Raw genomic sequence first — 27,796 nt, forward strand, 5'->3', positions numbered from 1 at the left:
TACAAATACGCACAATTAACCGTTTATTCGAAGTGCTGCATGTACAAAACTGTGCATTTGTGGATATCATGAAAATATTTTTTCCATCCCATTTAAAATTCATTGAAATACCATTTCACCTGTATACCTATGTGTGTGTATATGTGTATATATCCATATATATATACATACATATATGTAAATATATCTATAAAAATATAAATTTCATAAAAAATAGCACCTAATACCCTTATTAGGAATGAATTAATTTTTGCGAACAAGACACCCAGAAGTTAAACATCACCTTTAACAATATGATTGAATCAAATATAAAGCATATAATTCCATTTGCTCGATATATGGTCAACAACAAAATTTTTGTTTATTTAAATTGGATGCCCCAATTGTAACCTACTAATATTCTTATGTATATTCATACATTGAGTAAAGGGTACTGATATTCTGTTATGTAGAATTCCAGAACATGATAATTACTAGCCATTTTAGTAATGGCAATGATAAATCACCATAGAATCACTGGTATGTGGAAGCTTTTTTAACCCTTTGAATACTTGAAGTAGACCCCGGTGTTTGGAGATAGTTTCTATCCTGAACGTAAAATCTTTGATGCAGAATAACAGAACTATTTAAAACTTATTTTGTGACTTATAACTTTGAGCGAATCAATTCGATTTTCTTTGCAGCCCGCTTTTGTAGGTCAGGTAACTTCATAGCCAGACCCATATTTCCCTTAATCTTGACTTTTCCCTGGAAAAATGCCTTCTGTGGATTTAGTTTCCCTGTTATGAAATCTACGATATCTTTGTCGCTAATAATGAGCGTGACATCAGGTTTCGTCTTTCCGTTGAACTCCACACTTCCTTTTCCCGTCTTTGCATTAACAATCCAGGTTGCTTCTGCACCATTCGGACCATTGATGATTTTGAAAGCATAAACACCACGCATTTTCTCAATAAGATTATCTGTGTCTTCTTGCATAGCAATTTCTAGAAATTTGAATAAAACATTGGCTTGGAAAAGGGTTGGATCTACGGCATTCACGTTGTTCTTCTGAACCGAATTTCTGGCATTGGGAAACCCAAGTCGGTACAAAGCAACAACCACTGCACCACCCAAACCGATGTTATGTTGCAACGCAAGTTTTGCTCCTTGCACCTGCCTTTTACCTGCTTCGCCTCTTAATTGCCAGCAGAGTTCTGTGCACTGAGCTAATCCAGTTGCCCCTAAGGGATGACCTTTAGAAATCAATCCTCCACTTGGATTTACTACATATTTCCCACCATACGTATTATCTCCGGCATCTATCAATGCCCCTGCCTTTCCAGGTGCACAAAGACCGAGCGCTTCATATGTGATCAGTTCATTGGCAGAAAAACAATCGTGTAATTCAATTACGTCTACATCGGACGGTTTGTAAGAAGTATTGGTGAACAACTTTTGTGTTGCATTCTGCGTCATGTCATAGCCAATGAGTTTCAGGCAGCTTTTTTCAGTGAATGTAGATGGCAGGTCGGTTGACATCTCCATACCAACAATTTCCACAGCCTGCGCTTGGAGATTATGTGTCCGAACAAAATCTTCGTTAGCCAATATTACAGCGGCTGAGCCATCAGATGTGGGGCAACACTGTAGCTTTGTTAGAGGCCCAAAAACAGTCGGGGACTTCATAATCTGCTCGAGAGTATATTTTTCTTGGAATTGAGAGTAAGGGTTGTTGGTAGAGTGCAGATGATTCTTATAAGCTATTTTTGCAAAGTGTTCGGGCTTTGTACCATACTTTTTCATATGCTCAATTCCAGCATTTCCAAACATCTGGGCAGTTACGGGGCTTGCATCCATTCCTGCAATATCAGCCATAAGTTCGACATGCTTATCCATGGGGTTTGTTCGATCCATAAATTTAGGCATCAGTGATCCCCGTTCCATTTTCTCAAATCCCAAAGCTAAAACGCAGTCCGCATTTCCTGTTTCTATGATCTGTTTGGCCATTAGAAGAGCTGTAGATCCCGTGGAGCAGTTATTGTTGACATTGTAAATTGGAAATCCAGTCATACCGACTTCGTAAAGAGCTCGTTGACCGCAAGTAGAATCTCCATAGACGTAACCGACACAAGCTGCTTTGATGGCAGCATGGGGAATCTTGGCATCAGTCAATGCCTTAGTGACAGCTTCTTTGGCCATATCTGGGTAGTCGAAATCATCCCTCTTTCCTGGTTTCTCAAATTTGGTCATGCCAACACCCACAACGTATACTTTGGGTCTCAAAACCATCTTGATACCTTCAATAGTCATTTTTTTCAAATTATTATATGGTACAAAAAGATGTTCCAAGTTCAAGTTGAAATTTAACACTAATCAGCAAAAAAAGAAAGTGCAAAGTTATACCTTTTAAACACTGATGAACTTTGAACCTTATATAATTCATATACTTCAAGGCAACGATTGAGATCAACGGATGGTGGCTCGCGCCATTCGCAAAGTCCAATTTCAACACAATTTACACGCCTAGCAGATACGAACACATATGCAACTCAATGTTCGTCACTCGTCAGTGAATCAAAACCCAGATCTCGACCTGTTCTGCTTACGAGTTAACGTAGACTTATATCTACTGTTACTTGGTGAAGCTGGGTTCACGGATGTCGCGTCGAAATGATGAAAATATGAAAATAAACAGTTCAGTGCAGACAAATTTACCTAGCTGGGCCCTGCCTTTCTGACTCCGCGAAGCGAGACGTGTAATCGAGTCGATATAAATAATGAACCTTACAAGCAGTATGTAAATTCATTTATACCTGCACCTGTACCTCGTCACGCGCGCGTCATTTCCGCGATGTCATCCGCAATGCATTGTGGTATCAGCATTATACCTATCTATTCTAAGGTAAATACAAATACGCATATATTTGATTCGAATATCGATCAATGATACCCACGTGGGTAATTATAAATTTCACATACAACATTTGCTACCTGTTAATTACGCGGGTATATAGCCTGTTTTAGATATAAAGACTAGAACTTTATCGTGCATCATTTTGGAAAACGAGGGTTCATTTCTATAACAAGTATAAATCCAGATCCAAGTATAAATCCAAATCCAAGTTTAGACACAAAGAACGAGGGGTTTAAAAGGAGTTCGTTGCCTTTCGGTGATTCATTTCCAGACGATCGGTCCACTTGGAAACACGAAATTTATTAATCATCAATTAAACACTCTAATAATGGTATATTTGAAAAATGACTGACTGACTACGGCTCTGACGCAACAATAATCAATTAATCCTCGTAAATATAATTAATATTATAGCACTAATTGTAAATACTGATTAAACCCTGAATAGTATACACAAAGCTATACCAATTTTACTTTGTAGCGGATTATCTATATGTATGCAAAGCGTCTACAAGTCTTGATCAGTATAGGGGTATATCTCATCTTGAATTTAAACTTTGAATGTCAGTCGTACATCTCGAGCGGTATTGAACAGACGTATTTATAATATAACTGCCTTGAATTAAAATCGTTCGATGAGTAATCTTCACTAATTATTTTTGTGAAACTATTTGATTTTTCAATTTTAATAATTGTACGCGACGATCTGAAAGTATGATTTTCATAATAATAATAATTGAAAGTAAACGAAATAATAATTATAATTGATGTGATATAAACATAAATAATAATTTATAAAGCGAAAGTTTGAAAGCGAGAGTGTAATATAGGTATAATTCGACGCATAGCTGCATAAAATATATCATAAGTAATGCAAGATGTCTCGTACGTCGAGAAGAAATTTAGAAGGTGAAGTGCCCGGCGTTTTAGTTCCCGTTGAAAGCAGAGTTCTGACCAGACGAGGAAGGTTGAACCTTTTCACCCAAGCATTGGACAGACCTCAAGGCTGGAACAGAAATCCACTGACGGCATCTTCAAGCACACGCGCCTTGGTACCGGGAGGTGTGACACACCAAGTCCGCAGGGTTAACATGGAAATGAAAAAAAGCCAGGATAAAAAATGCGAGAATGTAGAGGTCGTGGATTTAGAGAACGAGAAACAAGTAATATTCGAGCAACCTGACCTTTATGCGAAGGGATTTCCAGTGTTTGAAGAGATTAGAAGACAAGGAAAACTATGCGACGTCACGCTCAAGGTAAGCAATAATTTATAGTCAAATGCCTTCTTGGCCGAAAGACAAAGTATAACCCCACTTCGGTCGTTTGTTTTTGTTATGACAGAAGGAACATACATGACGCACGGGATTTATCGCGAGTACCCGAGTACCCTAACTATGAAAAACCTCTGCTCATAACAAAGCGGGGGAATTGACCTATCCATACTCCCGCGACCTTATAGAATAAAGCAATGAACTTTTAACTGGAATTGAAATTCTTCATCTCACAGCTATAGGAATTTACACGTTATTTGAATTTTTTTTTTTCGATTCTAAAAGTCATGTCCTGTGATTGAATTTCATTGCCATCAGGCAATATTGCTATTTTTCTTTTTAAAATATCAGATATTTTATTTTACATGTATAACTATTGATGTTTCAGGTAGATGATCAAAGTTTCAGCGCTCATAGAATAGTACTTGCAGCAACAATACCATATTTCAACGCAATGTTTCTGACCAATATGATCGAAAGCAAACAAAACGATATAACATTACAAGGGATTGACGCTGTGTAAGCTCAATTTGACTCATTGTTTAAATGCCAGAATATAAGTTCTTTTGTCAATTTTGGCTAAAAGCCAGATTTTTTACTGTACTTGCTCATTTCTCTGTTTGCCAGATACTCACAATTTGAAAGTCATGATATCACATTTACTAATAAGCAGTGGCTGTCCATTCTATTCTTCACTTTGTCAGCAGTAAAAATTCTATACTAGTCTACACAATATAATTATTTTTTTCCAGGGCTTTGGAAGCTGCAATTAATTTTGCATACAGCGGTCGAATCACGCTAACTGAGAGCAACGTGCAAAGTCTTATGATGGGTGCGTCTTTTCTTCATCTACATGAAGTACGGGATGCTTGTGCTGAATTTCTCACAAGAAGGTAATACATTGTTTGTAGAATCAAATCCGATACAACAAAATGTTGTCTTCAAGCTAAATTATAATCCAGATGAATTTCTACTAGATTTCATCCACATAACGCACTTGGAATTCGACACTTTGCCGATACCCTTAGTTGTATGATTCTCGTAGAAGAAGCTGATAAATATATTCAACAGTATTTCCACGAAGTATCACTGGCTGACGAATTTTTGGCACAATCGTTTGCAGAACTAAAAGAGCTAATTTGCAGAGATGAACTTCACGTTGTTTCCGAGGAACAGGTATTTGAAGCTGTTATGAGATGGGTCAGACATGATAAAAAAAATAGAACAAAAAACTTACCAGAGCTTCTAGCCTCCGTAAGATTGCCTCTCCTGACACCACAGTACCTGGCTGATCATGTTGCTAAAGAAGATTTAATCAGAAGTTGTCATCAATGCAGGTATTCGCTGGTATAAAAAATTTGCATCTGTGGGTTGAGAATTGAAATATAATTTCATATTTTCAGAGATCTACTTGACGAAGCACGGGATTATCATCTTATGCCTGAAAGAAGGCATCTGCTACAAAGTTTTCGATCTCGCCCAAGGTGTTGTAATTATATTATGGGACATATATTTGCAGTGGGAGGTCTCACAAAATCTGGAGACTCTTTAAGCACTGTTGAAGTATTCGACCCATTCATTGGTCAGTAATTTGTAATTATACAGTCTTTCTACATACCTGGTTATCAATTTGAGAATGGACTTCACATTTTCTCAATCATTACTGGTACAGGTCGATGGCAAACATCAGAGGCTATGACAATGCTCAGAAGCCGTGTAGGTGTTGCAGTACACAAGAATAAATTGTATGCCTTTGGGGGCTATAATGGTACAGAAAGGCTATCAACAGTTGAAGTCTATGATCCTTGTCAAAGAAGTTGGAATAAGATTGGCCCTATGCAGTGTAAACGAAGGTAAGATTGGATGAAAAACGTGTATGGTCTTCAAACGTTCTGCCTATTCAAATCTCATACATGAATGTACTGAAGATGAAGAATGAAATGTATGAATTTACGTTTATAGTGCTGTTGGAACAACTGCCCTTGGTCATCACCTTTATGTATGTGGCGGCTATGATGGGGTGACTTCTTTGAATACAGTTGAAAGATACTCACCAAAGACAGACAAATGGAAAATGATTACTTCTATGAACAAACATCGCTCTGCTGGTGGAGTGGTTGCGTTCCAAGGCTACGTTTATGCTCTGGGTGGTCATGATGGTTTATCCATATTTGATTCAGTACGTTGAAAACTATGTAAGGATACTTAAATGAATACTGGTCAAATACTTATTCTGTCATGAATTGAATTAGGTGGAGCGGTATGATCCTTTGACTGAAATTTGGACTGTAGTCAAGCCAATGTTGACAAGAAGATGTAGACTAGGGGTTGCAGCTCTTAATGGCAAATTATATGTTTGCGGTGGATATGATGGATCTACATTTTTAAAGTCCGTGGAGGTCTATGATCCTTTCAGTGACACGTAAGTCTAATACCACTTTCTTGCAATTGACGAAAAAATTCGGCTGGAAGAACTGAAAAAAAAAATATTTGTATATCACAGGTGGAAATTTGTGGCTTCAATGAATGTCATGAGGAGTCGTGTGGCCTTGGTCGCAAATTTGGGAAAATTGTGGGCGATTGGTGGTTATGACGGAGTTTCAAATTTGTCAACGGTAGAAGTCTATGACCCAAATGCGGATTCTTGGTCTTTTGTCGCGTCCATGTGCGCGCACGAAGGTGGCGTGGGGGTTGGAGTAATCCCTATCTGTTAACAGTCAATAATTTCTATGCCTTGTTTTTCTGTACCACTCCTGTGGTCAATATTGCAATTTTTAGTCCTAAGAAAAAAAATCAGCTAGCTGTCGAAGATGGCTAACTATTTTATTTTCATACTCAAATCCTAGACCATCTAGCCGTTATTCAACCCAGCAAAAATTCCTATTTTTTTTAATCTTCAAATAATATAGATAATTACGGGTCTGATACCACCCAATGCATTGTCTTACAAGGCAATCGGTGGTCACAATATTTGACGAGACAGTTTTAATTTTTATAGTTTAAGTTCAACGAAAGACTTACTTGCACCATGCATATTGCCTCACCTATTAGTTAACGATTATCTGGTGCCAATGAATTTTGAATAAATTAATTTCGTATAATTTGACTCCTGCGTTGAATTGAATTAGGTAAGAAATATTTATGGTAAGATTTTTAATATCTGAATAATAATAATTGAGAATTAATATATGTTATAATTTACCTGAGTTAATCAAATGGGCAATGGACTGATGACTCAACGTGTATGAGAAAATTGTGGGCCGTCCTAACATTACGAATACCTTATACTTTTTGTACCCATAATGTTATTTGCTAGTACCTTGTTTTTGTACCTATTCTAGAATGTCTCAATTTTATTGTTTATCAAATCGTAAATCATTATTATGTGATTATTACTGATAAATACTGTTGATCTCATTTAATAATTTTTCATCAGTTTTTTAATTATTTACGATCTTTCTGAACATCAGAGTTTACTAAATAAAATTTTCTATATGCAACTCAGTTTATTCGGTTGGTTGTAACGTCAGTGACTAAGCCATTGAACCTTGTACAATTTCCTATTTTTTAGGATTTTTTTCATTTCCCACCAAATTGTTGCAATTGTTCTCATGAATAGAATGATAGCAGAGGCGCATCATAATATTTTGATCTTCTATCGCTGCAGCAAGTCTGTTTATTGCGCTAGTTTGAGCTCTGAGTAACTCACACTGATTTTGAGACGCTTCTTTGAAAGCTTGCGTGGCTGAGACCAGGTCATTCAAAGCATCCCCACTAAGCACAGGCCTCTGTGCATTATGCGAATTTTTATTACCAATAGTAAGAAGACTACTATCTTGCTTTTCTATAAATTAGAATGGGAAATTTTCTAAGAATGTAATATAGTTCATGGCTCATATCAAGGATATACTAATAATTACCCTTCATTAAAAAGTCCGAGTCTCCATCGGTCTGAAATACAGTTATTTCTTTTTTAAATAGCAAATCACTATATGAAGACTGATACAGCATCACCTACTCAATTTAATGAAACTTACCAGAATGTCCATGCATGTAGCAGTCATGTGTTCACGATCTGAGAGCATACTAGAATTGATGGAGTCATCTTCACTTCGCAGATATTCAGTCGAGTTTCTTTCAGTTTTCAACGATATCGTAGATTCTGGTGTTCCCTCATCAACGCTGTTTTCCGGGATTGATATGGGTGAAATTTGTATCCCCACTGATGGAATAGACGACCTGTGCGTGTAACTTCTACTTTGCTGCGATGTTTCTGTTAATGAAGTGTCATCTTTATACCGTGGATGGTGACTGGAATCATCCATGCTGGCATTTTTGGTGCTGTTTTTTGGATCTGATAACTTGATGAGATCACTGGCGACAGAACTGTTTATTGGAGATGACATTGCCGTACAATAAATTTATAGTAACTTTCAAACCTACTAATTCATTTACAATGTATCATTGGTATAATGCAGTTCATTTCAGAATATTGAATTTGGTTTCATCGATTTTTAATAATATCAATAACGAGAATTGGATCTCAAAAATTTGTCGTGATCTTCAACTTTCATTAGAGAATCAATTATGGCTACTATAAATTCCCGTTTCATGGTATGGTAAAATTAGGTATTGAACGCATCTCAGTGAGGCAATTTTGAATCTTGGTAACAAATGTAGTGAGATTGTTTAGCAACCTTCAACTCACTTCAAATAGAACTCTGGTTACAGAGATTCGAAATTGCCCTGCATATCCCACTGTGAATATTATTGACTATATTTTAGTTAATCATAGGGGATAGATATAAGATCATGTAGATAACCATCAGATTGGTTGCAAATAATATTTCCTATTTACAAATTTTAAACACGAATCATAATTCACTTATTCTGAGGTCGAAAGTATAGCTCAAATTTTGTACTAAATAATTTTCGAAAATAAAATATAGATACCGGTAGTCGTTGGAATTGGCTACATATTTCTTTATAAGACTTGTGCATACCGGTAACGCTAACTTCATTTGTCAAATATTTTAATCCATCTAATTCATACGTGGGTAAGTTGGATATAAACTGATATGCAAATTGTTCATCTTCTATTTTCACCTTTTTCTGTCTTCCTCGCTTATCAGGTTCAATTTCACCAAATACAATATTTCTATGTAGTGCTCCATTTACTCTTTTACAACTAACGGCAATAGTATCCAGGAAAAATTTTTTACAAACAATTTTTAGAGACCCATTTTCATCAGACAGTCTATATACCCTAGAATAAGTCCGCCTGGACTCTTCTTTTTTGGAATATCTTCTGTTAACATGCTTCAATTGAACGTGCTGTTTAATGAAGGTAGTTTTTTCCTCCCAAGGAATTTCGTAGTAAGTATTGAATAGTTTTTCGCGTCTTGCAGCGGAGATCACTTTTGCACATCCTTGTTGGCAGCCACAACATTTATTAACAAAAACTTTGGCAGGTACTAATTTTCCAGCAGCATTAACAAACTCTTGACCTGTATTTTTTAAATGTTTTCGCATTTCTCGGGAAGTTTTTTTCACTGATCTGGATGTCGACTCTCCAATTTCAACGCTCGGATCATTTAGATGGATATCAGGGCCCTTCTCTGTAATTTGAAAGTAAAAATCATTGACAAAACCAATAAGCATTTCAAAATATCATGTATGCCAAATTCAATATGTAAAATAATGGACGTAAAGAAACACATCCCATAATAATATTAAATAAACTTGGTATGTGATACGAACATTAAGGACCAATTGAAGATTTTTTTGTTCAAGGAGTAAATGCGGCGCTCCTTGTAATTTCGAATAATGAATTAGGTGGCGCTACACGTACAGTAGTGCAATGTTCTTTCAAACAATTTTACTTATAAGCAAAACCACATTTGTCATTAGATCAAAGATCTGAACCGTAGAGTTAATCAAAAACTCCCAGAATATTCGGAGCAGCATGATAATATCTCTCGATTTGCATCGAGATTATCGGGGTTAGGCCCTTTCTGCACAACATCACGCGTTTGGTATTTGTGCTGCACTAGATCAATGACACCGATAATTATTCAAGGTAACACAAATTATCTTAAGCGTACCATTATGTAGTATATCCTGCTCGCGGAATTTTCCGTCATACGTATCATAAAAATTTTCTTTCGTTGTATCTTCACTGATGGAAGCCATTTTGACGCATTAGCTACAGCGGCACCGCGCAGTCACAGTTCTCGAAAGTGGTCGCGTTCGCTAGTTGCGCAGGCACCGTTTTCAAATTATGAACGAATGGAGGAAATACATGCACTGAAAATACTTTCCTCGTAGTTTTAAAAAATCGTGTATTATTAGATGTATATGTATATTATGACATGATTTCGAGGGCCTGCAATATCTTTTATCTTAGATTCCTAATTACTGTACAACGGAAGATTCAATATTCGTACTAGGTATAAACATATTTGATGTAATAAGATTTACATATCTGAAAGGTGATGAGAATTGATTAAGTGTAAATTCTTCGACAGCAAGACATCTTTGTCGGAGATTTCAATGAATCTTGAATTCAATACATTGTTAATCAGTTGAGACTGTCTCAGGCATATGCAGATCTGTTTTTTTCAGGAGTTATATTTCCTGTTATCAAATTCCCACAAGAAAGAACATGAAATCTTTATGAGCTCTGTCGTGAGAATTAGCACATCTCAACATCAACTTTGAAAACGTTTTTCATAATCAATATGCACATACATGTTTTTTACATAATACGTAGAATGCGAATAACAAAGTCATATTGCAATCTGTTGTGATAATAATAAATAACATTTCTTGTAAAATATACAATATAACAATCACATTCAAGTACGATATAATTGGTCGGTTTTCATTTCCGGCAATATACACTCAACAAATTCATTCGTTACACCGTGCTCCATGTGAGTTTGTATGTGCCGGCTCAAGTTCGATTTTTGTATAAACGATTTTTTGCAGATACGACACTTGTGTGGTTTCATTTTACTATGAGTTAACTCGTGTCGATTTAAACTCGACTTTCTAGTAAACGATTTACTGCATATGGTACAACCATATGGTTTAATACCAGCATGAAACTTCATGTGAACAGTCAGATGTGATTTTTGTCTGAAAAACTTTTGACAAACACCGCATTCATAGGATTTCTGTCCAGTATGAATTAAGGAGTGTACAGTCAATGCGGATTTCTGGGTAAATTTCCTGTTGCAAATGTTACATTCAAATGGTTTTTCACCTGTATGAACACTTATATGAACAGTCAAGTGGGAACTCTGGGAAAACTTCTTCTGACAAATGTTGCATTGGTACGGTCTAGTGCCGTTGTGTACCTGAGTGTGAGCTAGGAGTTTCGATTTTTGTATAAAAGACTTATTGCAATTCGGTTGGGGACACTTATGAGTTCTCTTTGCATAATGCCCTCTGGTATGACGTATCAAGTAGCTTTTTCTGACCCATTTTTTACAAAGTTCACATTGCGCCCTGTCTTCTTCTACCTCTTTTTCAGCTTGTGCAAAATCATTTGATTGTCCAGGCATAACATTTTCGGTGGAAGTACTTGACTGTTCTTGGTCAGAACGAACTGTGTACTTGTAATTATTTTCCATTACAGTGTTACTTTTTGAAACATCTCTATCGCAGTGAGTTGGAGGATCCTGCCACGATTTCATTAAAGAATCCCACGAAAAAATGCTGCTCGATCTACCATTTCTGCAATTGAAATTGTTCTCCGACGATGTTTCATTATCTGCAAAATCATCCTTTGTTCCAAATCCAGTCTGAAACAACGAGCAAAATGTCAAAACTATGTAATGTAATTATTTGAATACAAAGTAATGTAGAACATATGGTGTTGTTACAAAATAAGTTGTTACTTCATGGCAAAACAATTTCCTTCTGCCTTTAGTTTGTACTTACAATTTTTTGGTCCTGTGGCCGTATACATTCCTTAAGACGCCCAGCCTGTGTGCATCGAGAGAAAGTGTTAGTGTGAACAAGTTCCTCGCTGATATAAGGCAATTCTTCTTTGACGTATGGAGATGAAAACTGATCAACATACTCTTGACAATTGGAAGCGTGTTCCGTTGCCGGAGAGTCATTCTTAACTTTGAATCCTGTATCAATATTTGTTTCCATTACTATTCTGGTATAAAGGTACTCTATCTCATTGACCTCTCATTCCAAACAAGACAGTTTTAGGTTAGGGTCGCGCTGTTGTCTGAGACAGGATTTGCAGTTTTCATTTAGGATTCAGCCACAATTTACTGATTATTTGCATGCCCAAGGGCTCGAATTCATTCTATCTGTGGGTATGGATGAATTTTGAATAATGATAGATGTAGATTTTGTATTTAAAAATGCGATTGGTATCTGTCACGTAGATATTTAAAGCCCGAGTTGTGCGCAAACATAACCACCAACAAGCCATTAATTGAATCTGTATACTACATGGCATATGGTATCAGAATATGATCCTCTCGTCATTGCACTACACAAATTAGTACTACTTGTCAATCAAAATACGTGAGATCAACTCAATGAGTCATCAGATTGAAGATCTTTCATGTGCATAACTACTTCCTGATAATTATTTTTGTACATACATGGTATACATTGTGCTTGCAAGTTTTGCTTGGATTAACTTGCGTTAATGCTGTGGCGCGAAAGTTTTAAATACTTCAACTGTCAAAAGCAATCACAACCTTTCAAAACATTCGATATACTTTTTTTATTTCTGCAAAATGCCACTTTTAAGTAGGAAAATCCGCCAAATGTGTCTTTGAAAACTGTTGTTTTCTGTGTGCGCCTCGCCAATGAGTTGAATTCGCTGGTTTTATAAGGTTCGAACCCCATGGCTCACTTCCCCTATGGTGTAGATACTACGAGTTCATCACCACTTGTTATCAGTGTTGGATAGACGATAAAAAAATACACAGAAAACTGTTTACTGCAAGGGTTTTAGGATGGGGTTAGGTTTCTATTGAAATGACAAGGTCGGTAAAATTGATCCATGAGTTATTGTTGAAATTGGACCAGTCCAATTTATTAAAGTTTTTGTAGCGATTTTGTAAACTACAGAATGGCTGTCAGAGGAAATTATGGCAAGTGGTCTTCTACGGAGTTAGCGTTAGCACTCGCAGCTTTTAGAAATGGAAATTGTGGGCTTAATGAATGCGCTCGGATGTACAATATACCGAAAGCCACTTTGAAGAGACATTTAGAAAATCGAAACCTCCGTGCAAATGATAGGGTGAAAATTCTGGGTCGGACTACGTTTCTGCCTAAGGAGCTGGAGGATGAATTAGAAGCGATAATATTAATATTTGAGGAAAGACTCTTTGAAATGACAACCAAAGATATACGAAAACTGGCTTTTCAAATTGCAGAACGAGGCGAAATACGGCATCGATTCAATAAAGAAACCCGAATGGCTGGAAAAGCATGGTACTATAGTTTTATGGCTCGTCATACACAATTGTCTCAGCGACAAACTGAATCTACGTCAACAATTCGTGCGCGAGGATTTAATCGCGAGAGAGTTGATGGATTTTTCAACATCCTTGAAAAAATCGTGGACAAGTATAAATTAAATGGTTATCGGATATTTAATGTTGACGAATCTGCGCTTATGACAGTTCAAGGAAAGCCTCAAAAAATAGTTGGTTACAAAAAAAGATCACAAGCTGATCCATCAGCATATGGTGACAAAGGTGTCAATACAACGATTGTCTGCTGTGTCAGTGCTTCTAGCTTTTACATTCCACCGATGGTTATTTTTAAACAAAAATACATGGCACCTGAATTGGGAGTTGGCGCACCAAGCGGAAGCCTTATTCAAATATCAGACACTGGCTACATTAATTCAGAATTATTCGTGCTCTGGCTGAAGCACTTCCATTCCATGGTGCAGTCTTCACCAAAAATGCCTGTTCTTCTTCTACTTGATGGCAATGTAACTCACAGCAAAAATATAGACGCTATCACGTATGCACGTGAGAGTGGAATCATTTTATTACAGGTTCCTGGTCACACAACACATAGACTACAACCACTCGACGATGCATTTTTCAAACCCCTTCAAACTTATTATACACTAGCTCAAGAACAGTGGCTTCAAACTAATGTTGATAGCACGATGACACCGTTTCACGTATCAGGATTACTTGGTAAAGCATATAGCCATGTGGCGAGTGCTGGAATAGCTGAGAAAGCTTTCAGAAGCTCAGGATTATGGCCTGTAAATAGGCATATCTTTAATGATCATTATTTCGCAGCTTAAGATGTATTAAATGTAGAACGAACTTGAATATGTTGAACCATAAACAAGCGACAGTGATTTGGATGACACCAACCACATAACAGTCGAATGGTTATATCCGTTTCTATTGAAAGACAATTGATATCCACAAAGTGGACCTAGTTGTTGAGACTAAGAACCAGTAAAAATAATACACGTGATACTGTTTCGTTTGTAACTCATGTGCTAGAAAGTCAATCAGCTGCATGGGATGCAAAGTTGAAGCATTCGAAACGTGTGCATAACGACTTGCAGGAACAAATATCCTGTTGCGACTTGTAAATAGATTATACACGAGAAGCAGAGCCGTAATTTGAAGGATAAATGATTTATAAAACCCGACCAGTTCTTTAAATTCAACTATAACAGGAGTGGTGGAAGACTAGTTTGAGAATACATCAAGTTTTGAATCGAAGGTAGAATATAAAAACATTGTACACTATCTTCAAACAGTGATAAATTGTTTACTAACCAAAAGGTCAATAATTGTAAAACCGGTCCAAGACATTCTATTCTCTCTTATTTTCATGTACTTTGTTCCATTGTTTTCTTATATATTTGTGGCATCGCAATGATGCCACTAGAAAGGTGCCTGAGTGCTCATTATTGTGTCTTTATGTTTTATTTATTTACACACAAATATATTATTATACCTCTTGATTTACATGTAACAACTACAATCATCATTTACTAGTGAATACCATTCAATGTTTAATCGAAGCAGAAACAAAGAACATAAAAGAAGTCGTTTCATCCTTAATATTTAATTCTTACTTTGTATTCATCGATCACAACCCTTGTCGTGTTACTCCAGTTCAAATTTCCAGAAGCTATTAGATTTGAAAATTTGATATCTTAAATTCCAAGGTCCAAACGATGAATTATAAACTTCGAATCAATACTGTGCTGTCATTCTCCTCATGTACCCCGATATCAATTCTTTTTTGGATTACAAGATTCATTTAGTATATTTGTCATTCAAAATCAATTTAGTTATTTACCAACTTCACTTTATTGCAAGGTCAATTAACTGTTCAGTGAAAATTTTCAGTCTTCCAATTCCCTTATTGGTAAATATATTGTATTTTAGCCTGGGCGAACGTTATCCTCGATTTCTATATTTCTAATTAATACAGTCCTATATTAGACTTGTTATTTCAATATTTTTTTTATATTTAAAGTCTATTTCTTGTTCTTATCAAAATACAAGTATAATCATAATAACAAATATTGAAAAGTTAATATATCCTCTTGAAAATCTTTGTCGTTGAAGCAATATTATTCATTCGTTAGTCTGGAGTTTGAATCGAGTAAATTCATTCGAATATATTGAACGGTGTACAAGTATTAAAAAAATAGATTTTTGGTCAGGCCGTGTAGAACACTCTGCTACAATTGCAGGACTTCAACTGGTCAAGTGAAAAAAAATAAAATAAATAAAACAGAAGGAAATTATTAAGTTAAAAAGTGTATCAACTTGTTAATGAATAATTCACTAGAAATGACATAAGTTACTCATTTCCAAGATGATATGAAGATTTCCCATTTAATTTAACAAATATTATTTTCTAGAAAGCACCGTCCTTGCAATGCAAGTTCAATTGTCTGATTTTGGAATTTGAAAGCTCTAGCAATCATTCATCAGCAGGCTTAGTAATTATCCTGTAATATTCACATAGAAATATTCATTTCGGACGGAGCTACTCTAGATGACGAAAATAAACAGATGTAGAAATTTTCTAATACCTCATTGCAATGATATTCTCGAGTTTTTAGTTTTTTTTTTTTTGTTCTTTTTTTTATGGCATCATGGAATTATTTCATTTCAAATTCTATTGCTCATAAATATCCTTCGGTATTTACATGCGAAATGCCTCTAGAAATCGAGCTTCGTGTTAACATACATAAATCTGTTAAAAAAAATTAAAATATATCTAATTTTAATAATACACTGTTAAGGATAAAATATCAACGGCTGAAGTTTGGGTATGTTCACTAGTCCAGCATTCACTTCTTCTATAATGCAACAAATATTATTTGAAGCAATGAAAAAAAATAAAAAGAAAACCCATTAAAGTATCATTGGCAAGTGAGTTTTCCATGAGCAATAGTACTCGAAATAATTTGCGAATAGACTGTTTCTTCAATAATTCTACAGTGTACAGTAACATGATTTACATAGAATAATAGTTCTTACAGTTATAATTATCATTTATACAAGGATTTCGTGTAAGTATATTCTTTAACAGCATGTTCATGAACAAACGATGAGCAACAAAGACATTCAGCAACATATCACACCTGCCATCAAAAGAGATCAGTTCTAGAACACTCACCTTGGAGTTCAAATCTACCGACACAGCAAAACAATATCCTAACTTGACGATAGAAAGTGAAACAAATATTTCGAAGAATAATCCAAAATTTACAGTTACTAACAGGCGACGAAGAAAAATGAATGATCAATTTTCACGTTAAGGACCCATTCCCTATCAACTATTTTTCATTGATTTTTATTTTCTCCGCATTATTTTGTACAATCGCCATCATTTCGCAAGTTTCATTATCACACGGCGTTTTATATTTATTTTAAATTGCTGCCTAATACGACTTAGTATGCTGATCGTAAACTTTTTATTACTTGTACAGATACTCACACGAAACCTTTTTCTCCACACGATAAAAATCTATCTCACATAATAATAATAATAATAATAATAATAATAATAATAATAGTTTAATTTCTTTGCACATGTCTAATGTAAAAATGACCATCTATTATGGGTAGTATGTAGATTTAGAGATGTTCAGAATTCCGAAAAGAATCTGTGGTCTGTTAGAGAAAGTAAAGTTGCAATTTCCTTACGCTATTACCAATGGTTCATCATCTGAGAAACCGCGGATCACAGGACTGTCCTCATCATCTGTAAAAGAATTATAAAAGGATATGCTGTAGTTGAGTTGCGCACAGTTGTGAACTAATGCAATGAGTTCGCATTCTCAAATAGATAACGAGCATCTCTTATCATCATGTGTGTATTAACATTGCTTTCAAGTGCGACGAAGTAAATTGAATGAAATAAAATACAACATACCGAGGCCATCCGTAGTGCCAGGGAACGTGGCCTGTCCGCGTCTTGTGTCGTAATGGCTATTTGCGAATTGTGTAAAGCTGTTCGAAAGTCTTCTATGACGCACAACGAAGTACCCAAGAGCTGCTCCCAAACCGACAATCAGCAAGCAGATTGGGATGGCAAACGAGAGGATGTTTGACGTATACAAAGCTGCGGGCTCAACAACTGCTGTAAAAAAAGAAGATCATCATACTTATTGTAAGTCTGTTTTATCGATATTCAATGTTCGACACTGAATAATTGAAGACTTGGTAAGGATATGGATTGATCAACTCACCTTCAGGACTCTTAATGCTAACGGTTTCACTAAGCTGACTTTGGTACCCATTTTCTGTGACCAATCTTACAGCAAATGAATAGATGACATCCGTCTTTGCATTTTTATAAATATATGAAGGTTCGTTGGTTTTGATAATCTTTGCTGTAGTTAGATTAACTTCACGTTCACCCTCGGATACCAATATCTCATAATGATATCCCGTTTTGTTCGCGATGCTTTCTGGTAAGTCATGCTCTTGCCAATAAATAAGATAATTAGATTCTTCATGCAGAACCTTCAGCTGGTGTGGAGGTAATATGGGTGGAGCCAAATATATCACCGGTTGACTGGGAATAGCATTGTCAACATCAGTCGAGACCGTCACTCGATATTTACCCCCATATTGAATCGGATGGAACCTATGTTTCAGCGTTGTTTCATTTGTTGGAAGTAATGATACAGTACGTTGCATGTTATGAGTCATTTCAGTAATTGAAATCTGAAAAAGTACAAAGAGATAGTTTTACAAAATATATAAAAAACAGAATGACTGTAAGATGTATTCAGCACAATTATACTACCGTATAAATTATCTTGTCATCCATCCTAGGACAGCTCGAACTCCAGGATACAATGATTTCATCATTTCTGTCTGATGGTGTAACTCGCAATCGTTTTGGTGCTGCTCTAGCATTGTAATGTGTAGACACTGTGCGTGGAGGGCTCAGGGGGCCTGCACCAAAGTCTCCTAAAACTCCGATTGCAAACAAATATGTTTCGCATGCATCCAAGTCCCTGACAGCCGCTGTCAGATTAGATGTAATCAGCTTGGCTTCTGCAAAAAAAAACGAAGGAATGGTGCTTATTACCTACGGTGAGGGATAATAATTTACTTTTTCATAAACTACTTTGCCTCGGTTATGTCCTAAAAAAATATCAAATAAATTTTACGCACCTTTCAACAAGTCTTGCATATTAAACGCGTAATAGACTCCGTACTGCCATTTTATTTTTCGAGAATCTTTTGGCGGATCCCAGCTAAGTTTAACGGTTGTTCCATGATCCTTATTTAAATTCACTTGCAAATTCGGAACCCAAGGTAATGGTGTACCAGTTGTAGTTGCAGTGACCATTACAACTTTGCCAACATAATTATTTTTAAATGCGTTTACTTCGAATATGTACTTAGTTCCTGGAGCCAGATTCTTCACTACCAAAGTATTTTTATCAGTCGTTATTGTGAACAATGCAGGGTATGGTGGAGGACCTTTTGGAGTAACGTGATATCCGCTGGCATTTACTATTTTATTCCACGTCAAAGTAACAGTTGAATTTGTAGTGGCAACGACGGATAAATTCTCTATACCATCAATGTTAGCAGCTCCATCAAATGTTATAGTTGCCACATTGGAAGAATTTGAGTCATGCTCTTTGGTTTTTGCAATGACCCAGAATGAATAATTCGTACCAGCTTGGAATGGCGTATCAATAATCACCGATGTTTTTGTCAATGTGATTGATTTAGGTGGAATTGGTGGAGTTGTGAATACTTCGTAGCCAGTGATTGGTCCATTAGGATGTAGTGGTGGTCGCCAAGAAACCTCTACACGTGTGCCATTCTTTTGAGCAACAGTTACATTCCAAGGGGGTGAAGGGACGCCTTGACCGGTCATAACAGTCAAATTTTTAGCAGGAGGAAATACGGTACTCTGACCTTTTATTCTGACGTAAACTGTGAAATTGTATTTGGTATAAACTTGAAGATCATTAAATTGATATTCCGACTCTTCGATCCAATGGCTAGCATTCACCCAACTAGCACCTGGTTCAGCCTTTGCTATTGAAGGTAAAAATTCAAATGTGATGTTATCTGGTACCGACATCCACCAGAACAAAAATAAGCTGGTAGCATTAGTTGATCTTTCATCAACACCCATAACCAGAACTTGATATACCCGTGAGTTGTTATTCTTTGCACAGTCTTTTTCATCGAAACCATCATAGCAATCGTGAATGCCATCGCAGAATGAGGTCTTTGGGAGACAGCGTGTCTCGTCGCAAGGGAAAAATCCAAAAGAACATGAGTACGTCGAAGCGGGACTAGACACCATGTGATCGTGGCAGCCTATTTCATCACTAGCATCTGGACATTCGATAAGATCGTTACAGATGCTTGTCAGAGCAACACAAGAGCCATCTGAGCGGCACTTGAACTGATCGTTACGACAACCAATTGTCACTTCGCCACAATCCAACTCATCTTCCCCTGAAGAACAATCTGAGGATCCATCACAAACCCATGCATCTGCTATACATTCACCATTGTAACATTGAAACTCGTATTCCCGACATGTTCGTAGATGCTCTGTGGTAACTGGTTCTTCTGTGGGACCATCTGGGTTTCCACATCCCAATTCATCCGAATTATCTCCACAGTCGTCGACACTGTCACATTTCCACCAATACGGTACGCATTTTTTATTGGTGCACATGAACATCCAATCACTACAAGAATAATTCGAATTTGGTGATATGGGTGGTCTAGAAGGTAACAGTGGAGATGGAGTGGATACAGTGCAGTTGACTTCATCTGAGCCATCTACGCAGTCCTGATCTCCGTCGCAAACCCAGGATTTATAGATACATCGTTTGGTAGATTCACATGGGAATTGATAGCTTTCACATTTTTGCTTGTCACAAAACGCCTCATCGGTACCATTTTCGCAATCGCTCTCTCCGTCGCATCTCCAAGTTGTTGGAATGCACATTTGGAAGCTAGTTTTGTTACAGAGGAACTGACCTTCCTCGCATGTGTTTGTTCTGACAACGGTACAATTTTTCTCATCAGAAGCATCACGACAATCGTCTTCTCCATCACAAACCCATCGATGCGATATGCACCGGCCATTATTGCATCTGAATTGTGTATCCGTACAATTTGTATAACGGCAATTCATTTCATCAGTGTTATCCATGCAGTCTTTGTCAAAATCACAGACCCAGTATTTAGGAATACATTTATTTTCATCGCAGGCAAACTGGTTTGGCCCACACGAAGCTTGGTTACAATGTTCTTCATCCGAATTGTCACCACAGTCATTATCACCATCGCATTTCCATAGTTCAGGTATGCAAACGTTATTACTGCAGGAAAATTGATTCGCTGAACAGGTATTGGCGATTCGAGGGCAAGTAGAGTTAGCATACGGTACTATTCCCCCAGGACATACACATGTTTGTGAACTAGACATTTCCATTCTATCCGGGCAGAGGCATACAAATTCATTATTCGGAGCACCCAAACATATATGAGAGCAAGTGTTATTTGCACATTTATTTGTGCCAACTTGTACACTATTTGCAAATACTTTCAGATCCATCAACCCAACTAGCTGCCCAATGATAGTAGTTAAACCATGGCCATGATCTTTGTCAGCTAAAAATATCATGGATTGTTTCCAATCGTCCCAGTACATGTTGTCTTTGAATACCGCGACTGCGAAAGGATGTGCTAATCTTTCGTCATTGGCCAGTATTTTTTTGAACATACGCCCATCGAAATCTGAGGAACCTATGTAATCTAGTTTGGCATCCACCCAATATATTCTTTCCGCAATGTGATCGATAGTTATTCCATTGGGCCATTCAACGGTATCCTTGTTGAAAAGCCGTTTAACGTTTGAACCATCCAAGTTAGCACGCGAAACTGAAGCATCACCTGGAGCCCAGTCAGTCCAAAACATGTAGCCTGTCATTGGATGGACTGCAATACCTCTTGGTTTTGTAAGTTTATCTGGGCCCAAAATCGTACGCCGCATTCTCCCCATTGTGGAAATGTCAACTCTGATTATCTCGATCCGCATTTTGACACCGTCAACAAAATACAACACTTTGGAAACCCAGTCAAAAGCCATGCCTTCAATTGAGCTAAGATCTGTTTCTACTAATATTTCAGGATAACTTGTACCATCTTTCAGACATTGTCTCCCGATTGTGTCATTCACAATATCAGCCCAATAAAGGCAGTTGTGCTGCAAATCGAATTCGATTGCGATTACATTCTTTAGACCATGAAGTGGCAATGTCTCCAATTTTAGCTCTTTCAAGTCAATTCGTGATATATGATCTCGTTGTGCAACCAATAAAAATTCGGAAATCTCTCCCATGGGACACGGTATCTGTAATGTAACGATAGAAGTAAAAGATATGTACATCAAAATTATTCGGCAAAAATTTCATGTACTAACCACACGTACGATAAGATGGAGCTAATATTACTGACTAACTACAGGGAATCATAATTACGTACTTCGTCAGGTTCAAAATTCCTAGCCAAGCCTCCGGAGCAGTCGTCATCTTCTATTTTTCTGTATCCTTTTGTGCGTTTATAAAAATCTCCTGGTCGACACGTTGCAGGTACAGCATAAGGGTCATAGATTTTAATTGATGTTGTTTTGTTACGAATACAATGATGAGGATCCAAACTGCGAATGAATCCAAAATCGCACTGGTAGTCTTTTGCATCGCATTGACAGATATCTAGTTTCACAGGCCGGTCATAATTAGCTCCAGTGTAACAGTTGGCAGTAGGAGCTCTCCTTTGATATGTCTCCTTTCGACCAAGTACGCAAGCCATTGTAGGTTCATCCGTGCTACTGGGAGACCAGAATTTGAAGTCATCATCCGTGCAAGTTCTTGGAAATACTTTTCGTAGATCTACTTTAACGATTAACCATTGATGATGGCCGCTTCCCGAACCAAACATTGTGAATACAGTTGTATTTTCGCCAGGCTCGGTCATGAGCCCATAGACTCTTAACATGTCCCCGGTAAACTCATGTGTGTGCCACGTTTCTCCTTCGTCAGTAGAATACACGATTTCTCTAGTCTCACCGCGCGATTTGAAATACTTGACAGCGACCAGGACGCCTCCGTGATCTCCCATATTAAAGAAGTACAAATCTTTCAGTACTTGTTTCCATGTTAATCCTGCATCTCGTGATACGAAAACACCTGGATGTCCCTTCAAACTTTTTCCAATTACCCCGGTCGCTATTATCATACCAGGCGCTGACTTTGAACTCATAATAGGCACTGAACGAGTAGCTGGGTACAGTTGACTGAACTTTTGGCTCAGATGCAAGGAGCAATCATCATGACACGGAATAAAGAATTTGTCATTGTCGACAGTTGGAGCTTTGATTTGTTTCCATGTTGAACCGTGATCATAAGTTATCATAGATGTAAGATGCTCAGGACCAATCGCCCCAGCTTTTGGAATTTCTTTTACCTGGGAAGCAATATAAATTCCACGCAGTCCTTCTACTTTGTACAAGTCAGTGAAGGTTTCGTCTGAAACGTCACTGAAAAATTTATGGGAGTGATATTTAATATTTTGTTCTATAATGTTTTTATAATGTTATAAGATATAAAATTTGATTTACTTGAGCCAGCTCTCTTTCCAGGTGCTATTTGGGAAGAACGTTAAGATTCTTTCCAGGGACAACATAAATGCAACATTTTCATGATCAATCATTTCAGAGACGTAGAGATTGACTATATACTCAGTGTGAGAAACAGCAACTAGAACTCTATTATTAGAAACATCAGCGATGTGATAATTTCTTCGATCCAATTCTGAGTTGAATTGAGCTTCCACGAATGGTTGTTGTTTGTAAGAGACATATAAGTCCAAGTCATTCTGAAATGTTAATATTTGTTTTCTAATTCAATCATCAAATTATGCGAAACGACAAGAAATATTCCAGCACACATTCATGAACAATGGAATATTTTTTCTGTGGTTTAACGTTTTGAAAACGTATATGATTATACTAACATTTCCATTCTTTTTCGTTGCAAACATGTAGTCACCCCTCACTTGAAAATCTTCAACATTCGATATAACCACTGTGAAGTTTCTTGGGGTCTGAAACAAGGCTGTGCTCGATAAAACCGTATTGACGCCGGATGGTTCATTTCGTTCAACCAACAGAGCCTTGGGTTGTGTAGTAGTCCAAAAGAATGCCTTCACATACTCCTGAATGATGATCCATGTTTTTCCGAAGTCTCGCGTGAGCCATAACTAGAAATGAATAGATGAGATATAAGAGACAGAAACGATGCATACCTTAAAATTATTGCTAACGATATTTTTAACAAAAATTTATGAAAAAGTATTAGTACGCAATCTCACCTTTCGCTCTGGATCAAGTTTGTCCAATGCTAAGAAAGTAAGAGGATCGTCTTCGTGGAATGAAATATCACTAGGATGGAATGGCAAAATTTGTCTTGTGATATCCTTGCCATTATTCCAAGTCGTAAATATCAGTTGGTTAGTGCTATCTGCGAACACGCACTAAGAAAAAACAAGGAAATGTTCAAATTAACATAAGAAACTGATTAGTAACTGGACATCATTGGCATTATTATTTATTTTTTTTTTAATTATATTTCGTTATCTGAATGTAATTGTTTCTTTTCAGCATTGGAAAACGATGTCTGTTATCATAATTGATTATATTCCGATAAGACAATAGCCAGTACTGAAAAACAAAATTCATTTGACACGTTTGGTATCATGCGTGATAAATGATTCTCATCAATGAATATCATAATGGAAAAACATCTAAAATAAGTATCGACCGAGACGACCGATTATGCTGTCGAAAAAATAAAAACACATCAGTGAGATTACTTGATGACTGTACATACTTGTGAAAGTAAATAATAAAACGGGCGATATTGAAATTCGGTGAGAAATTTAAAAGTCATTATGTTTTTTAGAAATACCCAAATGATCTGAATTTTATGTGATGACCATCTAGATCCGGATACTCAACGTGTTTTTATTAAGAGATATTTTTACTGAACGATAGTCGATAAATAACTATACAATAAAAGCAATACTAAGAAATATATCTATCCTCATAGCCAGTATTTAAATTTCTAGATATCCAAGGTTATCTTACATGAGTGTTAAATTTGGGATGGTTGTAAAACTTGTCCAATGTAGCATATCCGTAATTCGGCTCGTTGGCATCAGAAATCTTGAAACTTTCAGTTTTGTTCACGAATGTTTCCCCATAATCGTAACTTATATGAACAGCACTGGGGTTAGTCGCAACCGGTGGGCGAATCAAAGGTGTACTATCCCTTGCCAGGCAAATTATGACATTTGATCCTTCGCCAACCCAATGCACCATCAACTGCTGATGAGAGTCCTTCAATGAATTCACCTGGAAGAGAAAAAAAGAACGACCGTTTAATTAAACTGTATGTCATCAACATTGACTACAGGTACGTAATGATGTATAAAGCAGTTATATGGCTCGATCGGCTATCATAACAAGATCATACTAAATTAAAACTGGTTATACGTGAGAATATTTGGTCAATGGGTAAAGTGAAAGTATAATCATTATGTAAATGAATGTACCACATCTGGTTAATATTTATTGGCAGATATATTCGTTTGCCTAAACCAGCCATTGCAGGTTTGATATGTTAACTACATTTGAGTATGTTCAGATGAGTTGTGAAAAGAAATGAAAAAAAAAATATTATAAATTCATATACTCAGAGCTTTAAAGTGACTCATGAAGATGTCTGTGGGGTAATTGTGTATGTATAGTGCGTAGATATACCACACGGTAACAAGCTGTTCAAACAAAGCAGTACAAACTTCTACAATTGTGTTTTTTATTCTATGTTGCATAAGCAAATTTCTTGGCACCATTAGATGCAATCTTCTCATACCTCAAGCAATATCTCTGAGTGTTTACTAAGTATGAAATTGAAGTTGGGGTTTAAAAAATTCTCACTGAGCTGTGGATGATCAGATGATTTCGAAAAACATGATTTATAAATATCTCCGCTCTAATATCATCAGAATTATTTTCCCCTGGCAAACTTACACCTGAATAGGAAAAAGCTATGGCTGAACTTATTGATATTGAGGTGATTACCGGCAAAATTGATATTAACTCTTAGAAACATCATTCATTGACAGCGATGTGAGCCACATTTTTCCAGTGATTCCAATAAGTTGTTAAAAAAATTAGTTACAGCTGGCCAGCTCTCTACAAACAGGATAAATGCTTGGTTTCTTGGAAAGAGAGCAAAGTGAATTCATGAAACGGTAGCTGTAAGGTATGATTATACAGTTACAACACTGATCATCTTTTTTGACTCATGATATCGACAACAACATATTCTTGGAAATATTTAATCTCTAAAGGAGGATGTCCTTCTCGCAATGTTAACAACGGTTGGATGCAACTGTAAGATAAGAGTTTTTCTTTTTTGTCTCATTTTGAAATCCTGTTGCAATTGTATGTGGAGTGATAAATTATTTTTGTAAATTATTCACACACAATAACAAGCTTTCTTCAATGACTAATGATAACTGATTAAAGAAAAGAATATATGTACATGGATAAATAAAAAATATAAGTTTTCTTTGGTACTTTGGATTCTATTCTGTCTTCTTCATTTTTATTATGAATCCTGATAACCCACCAAGTCCATACAATCACACATACAAAAATGATATGTATCCGCAAGTCATGTGACTAATAGATAGGTGTTTGTCAAGGAAATATGTCACGGGTTAGTGACAACTGAAAAACTCATTAGTCATTCTAGTGGGACATTAGAAATATTATTTTTAAAGCAAAGTAAAAATATTCTCAACGATTTATAATTCGTTCAATTCATTTCATGCTGTACGCAGTTAGCTAAAAAATTAATGCAATCACAATGTGGATAACACAGCGATACATTGTAAAATGAATTCAGTTGGAAATCCCGTGTTTTGATAGAAAAATAACATACCCTAAGGCTGTACGTTCTTGTTAGAGATACATACGATAGAAAGCAGCGAATTATTACGCAGGGATGGTAAAATATTCAGCTATGAAGAGTCGTGTTGAAGAGGCAAACGACTCAATAGGATGTTACGATCAACGTGAAAATTTCGGAGGACTAAATGTAGACGTCATTAGTTGACATTAGGGGTGAAAAAAGACAAGCGTTTCAATAATATCCTTGAACAAGATTTAATGATCGGTAACCTTGTTTTTAGGATGTATAAATTGACAGGACGTGTTCCTATTATAAAAATTCATGACTTGAAATAGGTAATGAGCTTGTTAAACCTTTGTAGTGATGTTGGGGTTATTCGTCGCAATATCTCTGCGAAGTCGGATGAGTGTGTCTTCGCCGTCGCCGCTATCTGCATCTCGATCAATTATTAATGGACTTCTATGACGGCCAAAATTGTCTGCTGGTTCAATATGAAGTGTTCGAGATCGGTCACCAATCCTTTCACCATAATTGTAATTGATTAATAGAAATAAATGTAGTATTAACATGAAATGATAAAACGCCGATGTCGCCCGGGCGGCCATCTTGTCTACACTGACTTTTAATTAAAAGCAGCCGTGTAGGAGGGGTAAACAAAAGACGCGATACACCAAACAAGTGGCTCTACCTCCCCAATACGCCTGCGCTGTGAAAACTGACTTTTCTACTTTACCCCAGGGGTTTCCTCTTGGTCTTTATCTTCCACAGGGATGCGTAATTGTAGCTGTGGCTGGACTGACTCCGTGATAGCTTATCTATTACCTCTAGGAAAGCAAATTTAAATGAACAATATCCTGATCAATAGACGAACCTATCACAACGGTTATCATGCGTATACCACATACTCAAAAACTTAAAAATATTCAGAGTACTGTAAGGGCGCAAGTGATACAGACAATCCCTTCTTCCTATACAAAATCTTTCATCCTTTCTCTGAATATAAATATTCCACTACTTCAATTTGAATGGTTCAATGCAAGTCAGAGAATCATCTTCAGAAAATAAATGGTATTTTGCGCTTTCATAGCGAAACATATTTCTAAT

At 36.6% G+C, this 27,796-nt stretch overlaps 6 protein-coding genes and 2 long non-coding RNA genes across 15 annotated transcripts; 4 read left to right on the forward strand and 4 right to left on the reverse strand.

Moving 5' to 3' along the window:
- On the reverse strand, positions 1 to 3,810 carry LOC105690798 (sterol carrier protein 2). Of its 3 annotated transcripts, none has more exons than XM_048660354.1 (2): positions 3,786 to 3,810; positions 1 to 2,279 (listed from the first exon to the last, which is right to left on the reverse strand). In XM_048660354.1, exon 2 carries the CDS (start codon positions 2,269 to 2,271, stop codon positions 646 to 648), a length of 1,626 nt encoding a protein of 541 aa, XP_048516311.1. In that variant the 5' UTR covers positions 2,272 to 2,279; positions 3,786 to 3,810; the 3' UTR covers positions 1 to 645. The 3 variants fall into 3 exon arrangements, with proteins under 3 accessions (XP_048516311.1, XP_020710797.2, XP_012264313.2); XM_020855138.2 differs by lacking the exon at positions 3,786 to 3,810 and adding an exon at positions 2,698 to 2,814; XM_012408890.3 differs by lacking the exon at positions 3,786 to 3,810 and adding an exon at positions 2,386 to 2,727.
- Positions 3,004 to 7,584, forward strand: LOC105690797 (kelch-like protein 18). The gene is made up of 9 exons (XM_012408889.3): positions 3,004 to 4,152; positions 4,556 to 4,686; positions 4,920 to 5,060; positions 5,145 to 5,504; positions 5,571 to 5,749; positions 5,840 to 6,020; positions 6,130 to 6,346; positions 6,420 to 6,589; positions 6,671 to 7,584. Exons 1-9 carry the CDS (start codon positions 3,775 to 3,777, stop codon positions 6,879 to 6,881), a joined length of 1,968 nt encoding a protein of 655 aa, XP_012264312.2. The 5' UTR covers positions 3,004 to 3,774; the 3' UTR covers positions 6,882 to 7,584.
- Positions 6,509 to 10,410, reverse strand: LOC105690800. Of its 4 annotated transcripts, XM_048660374.1 has the most exons (5): positions 10,272 to 10,410; positions 8,205 to 9,785; positions 8,088 to 8,118; positions 7,877 to 8,011; positions 6,509 to 6,641 (listed from the first exon to the last, which is right to left on the reverse strand). In XM_048660374.1, exons 2-5 carry the CDS (start codon positions 8,571 to 8,573, stop codon positions 6,580 to 6,582), a joined length of 597 nt encoding a protein of 198 aa, XP_048516331.1. In that variant the 5' UTR covers positions 8,574 to 9,785; positions 10,272 to 10,410; the 3' UTR covers positions 6,509 to 6,579. The 4 variants fall into 4 exon arrangements, with proteins under 4 accessions (XP_048516331.1, XP_020710798.2, XP_012264314.2 ...); XM_020855139.2 differs by lacking the exon at positions 6,509 to 6,641 and having other exon boundaries at positions 7,659 to 8,011; XM_012408891.3 differs by lacking the exons at positions 6,509 to 6,641; positions 10,272 to 10,410 and adding an exon at positions 9,928 to 10,069 and having other exon boundaries at positions 7,659 to 8,011.
- On the forward strand, positions 10,111 to 11,947 carry LOC125502265. The gene is made up of 3 exons (XR_007280151.1): positions 10,111 to 10,246; positions 11,158 to 11,391; positions 11,810 to 11,947. It is a non-coding gene; the product is annotated as an uncharacterized LOC125502265 (long non-coding RNA).
- LOC125502258 (zinc finger protein OZF-like) lies at positions 10,492 to 12,794 on the reverse strand. Its single transcript, XM_048660364.1, has 2 exons — positions 12,115 to 12,794; positions 10,492 to 11,975 (listed from the first exon to the last, which is right to left on the reverse strand). Exons 1-2 carry the CDS (start codon positions 12,331 to 12,333, stop codon positions 11,025 to 11,027), a joined length of 1,170 nt encoding a protein of 389 aa, XP_048516321.1. The 5' UTR covers positions 12,334 to 12,794; the 3' UTR covers positions 10,492 to 11,024.
- Positions 12,791 to 16,423, forward strand: LOC125502257 (MFS-type transporter clz9-like). 2 transcript variants are annotated; one of them, XM_048660361.1, is made up of 2 exons: positions 12,791 to 13,190; positions 13,258 to 16,423. In XM_048660361.1, exons 1-2 carry the CDS (start codon positions 13,183 to 13,185, stop codon positions 14,474 to 14,476), a joined length of 1,227 nt encoding a protein of 408 aa, XP_048516318.1. In that variant the 5' UTR covers positions 12,791 to 13,182; the 3' UTR covers positions 14,477 to 16,423. The 2 variants fall into 2 exon arrangements, with proteins under 2 accessions (XP_048516318.1, XP_048516320.1); XM_048660363.1 differs by having other exon boundaries at positions 13,276 to 16,423.
- Positions 15,101 to 27,314, reverse strand: LOC105690796 (sortilin-related receptor). 2 transcript variants are annotated; one of them, XM_020855137.2, is made up of 11 exons: positions 27,046 to 27,314; positions 24,859 to 25,125; positions 24,084 to 24,245; positions 23,727 to 23,972; positions 23,332 to 23,588; positions 22,197 to 23,250; positions 18,843 to 22,065; positions 18,469 to 18,722; positions 17,906 to 18,386; positions 17,590 to 17,793; positions 15,101 to 17,418 (listed from the first exon to the last, which is right to left on the reverse strand). In XM_020855137.2, exons 1-11 carry the CDS (start codon positions 27,295 to 27,297, stop codon positions 17,357 to 17,359), a joined length of 6,462 nt encoding a protein of 2,153 aa, XP_020710796.1. In that variant the 5' UTR covers positions 27,298 to 27,314; the 3' UTR covers positions 15,101 to 17,356. The 2 variants fall into 2 exon arrangements, with proteins under 2 accessions (XP_020710796.1, XP_012264311.1); XM_012408888.3 differs by having other exon boundaries at positions 17,590 to 17,796; positions 27,046 to 27,313.
- Positions 24,500 to 26,207, forward strand: LOC125502264. Its single transcript, XR_007280150.1, has 3 exons — positions 24,500 to 24,641; positions 24,996 to 25,186; positions 25,951 to 26,207. It is a non-coding gene; the product is annotated as an uncharacterized LOC125502264 (long non-coding RNA).
- Positions 27,315 to 27,796: the final 482 nt, after the last annotated feature.

Source organism: Athalia rosae, chromosome 1, assembly GCF_917208135.1.
Source record: "Athalia rosae chromosome 1, iyAthRosa1.1, whole genome shotgun sequence".
Taxonomy (NCBI): domain Eukaryota; kingdom Metazoa; phylum Arthropoda; class Insecta; order Hymenoptera; family Athaliidae; genus Athalia; species Athalia rosae.